General features: G+C 38.1%; 1 protein-coding gene across 1 annotated transcript in view; it reads left to right on the top strand.

Moving 5' to 3' along the window:
- The window catches only part of LOC106877625 (RNA polymerase II subunit A C-terminal domain phosphatase SSU72), a 44,572-nt gene extending 41,292 nt beyond the window's left edge, over positions 1-3,280 (top strand). The window contains exons 3-4 of the mRNA XM_014926567.2: positions 298-437; positions 3,137-3,280. Coding sequence (XP_014782053.1) covers positions 298-437; positions 3,137-3,264 — 268 coding nt within the window. The 3' untranslated portion in view covers positions 3,265-3,280. The remainder of the gene's footprint in view (positions 1-297; positions 438-3,136) is intronic.
- The last annotated feature ends 580 nt before the right edge of the window (positions 3,281-3,860 follow it).

Genomic DNA, 3,860 nt, shown 5'->3' with positions numbered 1-3,860 from the left:
TGACCCGTTTTTAAATATGTGAAGGGTGCATGGCTTAGTGATTAGGCTATTTGGTTCATGATCATATGGTTGGGAGTTCGATTGCTGGCCCTGTTGCTCCAGTCCACTCAGCTGGACAAAAATGAGTGGTGCATGTAATTCAAATGTCAACCATGTCACATTTTCTGTCCTGGTAAATCTCCATTTTTTTTTTAACCTTTTTCTTTCTTTTTTTTTTTGTCAATGTTATTCTTGTTATTTTCCTCCTGTATCTCTTTTGCCAAATTTTTCGTTTGAACTCCTTAACCACCAACTTAGATATACACAGAATGGAATTCTCCATATGCTTGACCGTAACCGGAGAATAAAACAGCGACCTGAGCGGTTTCAAAATTGTCATGAACAGTTCGATGTGATAGTATCGTGTGAAGAGAGAGTATACGACCAGATTCTAGAAGGTCAGTATGAAAAATATTCTCATTTCACTAAGCCATAGGCAAAAAATGGTCGAGAACCACTGTTTTAAGCAGCCCATTATTTCTTTACTTTAAGCACATTATTGTATGTATGTATGTATGTATGTATGAATATATATATATATATACATATATATATATAGATATGTGTATGTACCATGCCAGAAAACTGGATATGAAATGAACAAGTGAACAGGTGTGTGTACATACCAACACACACACACACACACACACACACACATACATCTATATATTCACTCATATGACAGGCTTTGTATACTTTAACATCTATCATATTGACTCACAGAGCATTGGTCATCCTGGGTCTAGAGAAGAAAACATTTTACTAAGGGTGCCATGCAGTGGTTTTGAACCCAAAACCACATGGTTAAGAAGTGAACTTTTAACCATGTAGCCATTTTTCCATGCTGGCATGGATTTGGACAAGTTTTGTCACTCATTGCATTCTATAATATCTTTACATATTTACAGAAAAAAAAAAGGAAAAAAAAACTTCCCTACATTGTGGCCGTTGCCAGTACCGCCTGACTGGCCTTCGTGCCGGTGGCACATAAAAGCACCCACTACACTCTCGGAGTGGTTGGCATTAGGAAGGGCATCCAGCTGTAGAAACTCTGCCAAATCAGATTGGAGCCTGGTGTAGCCATCTGGTTCACCAGTCCTCAGTCAAATCGTCCAACCCATGCTAGCATGGAAAGCGGACGTTAAACGATGATGATGATGATGATGACAGTGTGGGCTTGGTGCACTTTCTCACATCAACAGCATATGGAGCACATGATACCCCCCCCCCCATACACAGCCATAAGCTGTAATGCAGCACACCCACTTGTGTACGAAAGTGCTAGGCATGGCCTCTACATGAATGCAAGTTTATTCACATGTACAAATGTACATGCACGTACTAAACAACTCAGATATCCACAAATTACCCATGTGCTGTCTTGAGTTAAACAATAGCATCATGCAGCTTAGTTAGTGACCGTCTTGAATTCTAAAATATTAAATAACGATAATAATGGTTTCAAATTTTAGCACAAGGCCTGCAAGTCCAGAAGGGGAATAGTTCAACTGATACTTATTTTATTGATCTTGAAAGGGTGAAAGGCAAAGTCGATCTCAGTGGCATTTGAACTCAGAACATAAGGATGGATGAAAAAAATCTTAAATATTTCCCAAAGAGAAACAGATGTGGCTCTATTATAAGAAGTTTGCTTCTCAGCCACATGGTTCAGTCCCAAACAGGAGGACTAAAATCCCTCCTTTATTGTTATCAGTTGTTCAGTCAGTATTTTTAATTACTGACCAAAAATCTTCATAAGTCTTTCTTCCACTTGATCACAGCCTGTTGAAGACTGCTGCTTTGCTGATGAGGTCTGATGAGACTGAAACATGTATCACCTTTGCCTTGCTCGCTTAGAAAAACCAGACTTTACCCACTCAACAGGAATATTCAGTTTAATCAAAACTAATAGGTCTTGAAATTATCTCCCCTTGCCTTTACGAGCCTCTAACGATTACTATTGGTTCTTTGTTTATTTTCTGCAACCGAGGGACAAGTTTCAATTAATTTAGAATGTTTGCTTTTTATTGTTTTTATTTAGCAATACACACACACACCAGTACCCACGCTCACTGGAAGAGTTGAACAAAGCATTTTTAATTAAGAAAGCACCTGTCAAATTTAGAATGAAACCTCTGATGTTTAAAGCAGTGAGTGGTCCCTGCTTTCAGCTAGGTGGACTGGGCAATTTTGAGAGTTAACACTTTAATATTTGAACAGGTCATATTCAACTCAAATATTCTACTCGTCTTAGGTTCAAACTGGCCAGATCCAGCCTTTCACACTTACCCTACAATGTCTTACTAAAAATAAACAATTATATCATCAAAATTTCAAAGCTATAACATAATGTGTGATTGAATGAAAGCAATGAGTAAATAAACATTAGGCAGAATAATCTGAATGCTTAAGGGTTAGGTATTGTCTTGTCCCTGGATGCAGTGAAAGCATGTGACTAAATGGTTAGCATATTCCACTTACGATCATAAGGTTATGAGTTCAATATCCAGTAGCATGTTGTGATCTTGAGCAAGATTCTTTATTTCATGTTGCTCCAGTTCACTCAGCTGGCAAAAATGAGTAGTACCTGTATTTCAAAGGGCCAGCCTTGTCACATGAATTTCAAAGGGCCATTCTGTGTCACACTAAACCTTTCTGAGGACTATGTTAAAGGTACATGTGTCTGTGGAGTGCTCAGCCACTTGAGCAGATCAATTAGAATATTTGTCATCTTAACTGGCAGAGTGTCATTATAATTATAGACATTTTTAATCCAATGCCAGCAAGAGGATACAAACAGTTAACCTCTTGGTTATTTATCCATTATATTTATCCATTACCCTGTTTTCCTGGATATCCATGCACTCTATATCCTGCCTTTTCTAATTGAATGTAAATATACTCTGAATGTTCTGAATAATTGTTGTAGTTGGTTTACAGTGGCTACACTGCATACCCCAGTGGCTACACCACATACCCCGATGGCCTCTCAGCATACCCTGGTGCTGGTCCAATGTAGCCCCATCAACAATATATCCCGGTGCACAACTTACCGCCCCAGCAACGAATATAATTTGAGTTCTGTTGTTATTTCCAGAGCTGGAAAGTCGAGAGAAAGAGGACAGTTATCCAACTCACATCATTAATATTGACATTCAAGACAACCATGAAGAGGCAACAATTGGCGCATTTATGATCTGTGATTTAATTTCAAAGGTAAGGTAACTTTGTAGTGTTTCCTCATATCACTGTCTTGTCTGCACTTTCACTACAAAGGGTTGCTGAAAAGTTGCTGGTAACTTTTCCGTTTGTTTGCGTTTACATTCATTATTGTTACTGTTTGGTCGTATATTTTTTTTTGTTTGGACGTTTTGTCTGACCAACCATATAGAGATTCACTGATTAGCTTCTGTGTTTGCCAGCTTGAATATTCTACATTTCAAGTTCAAACCAGCCAGATTTGGCCTCTCACGCCTACCCTACAATGTCATTCTAAAAATGAACAATCATCTAAGTTCCACATACAACAGTTTTGCAAAAATATTTCAGACTGAAAATATCATACATGCATGGAGTTACGATTTTATGCACCCAACAAAGCATTGTTGTTAAGCTGAAACTGTTACTAATGTAAAAAAAGAAATGGAATGGTAAAACTATTTTCCCATTTTACTGAAAATGCATTTTTGTTTTTCTGACCTAAGACACTTTTGCATAATAGCAATGATATATATATATATATATATGTGGAGGCGCAATGGCCCAGTGGTTAGGGCAGCAGACTCGCGGTTTCGATTCCCAGACTGGGTGTTGTGAATGTT

This window comes from Octopus bimaculoides, chromosome 25 (genome assembly GCF_001194135.2).
Source record: "Octopus bimaculoides isolate UCB-OBI-ISO-001 chromosome 25, ASM119413v2, whole genome shotgun sequence".
Lineage (NCBI taxonomy): Eukaryota > Metazoa > Mollusca > Cephalopoda > Octopoda > Octopodidae > Octopus > Octopus bimaculoides.
Note: the sequence above shows the minus strand (reverse complement) of the source record. Positions and strands in the feature narration are given on the sequence as shown.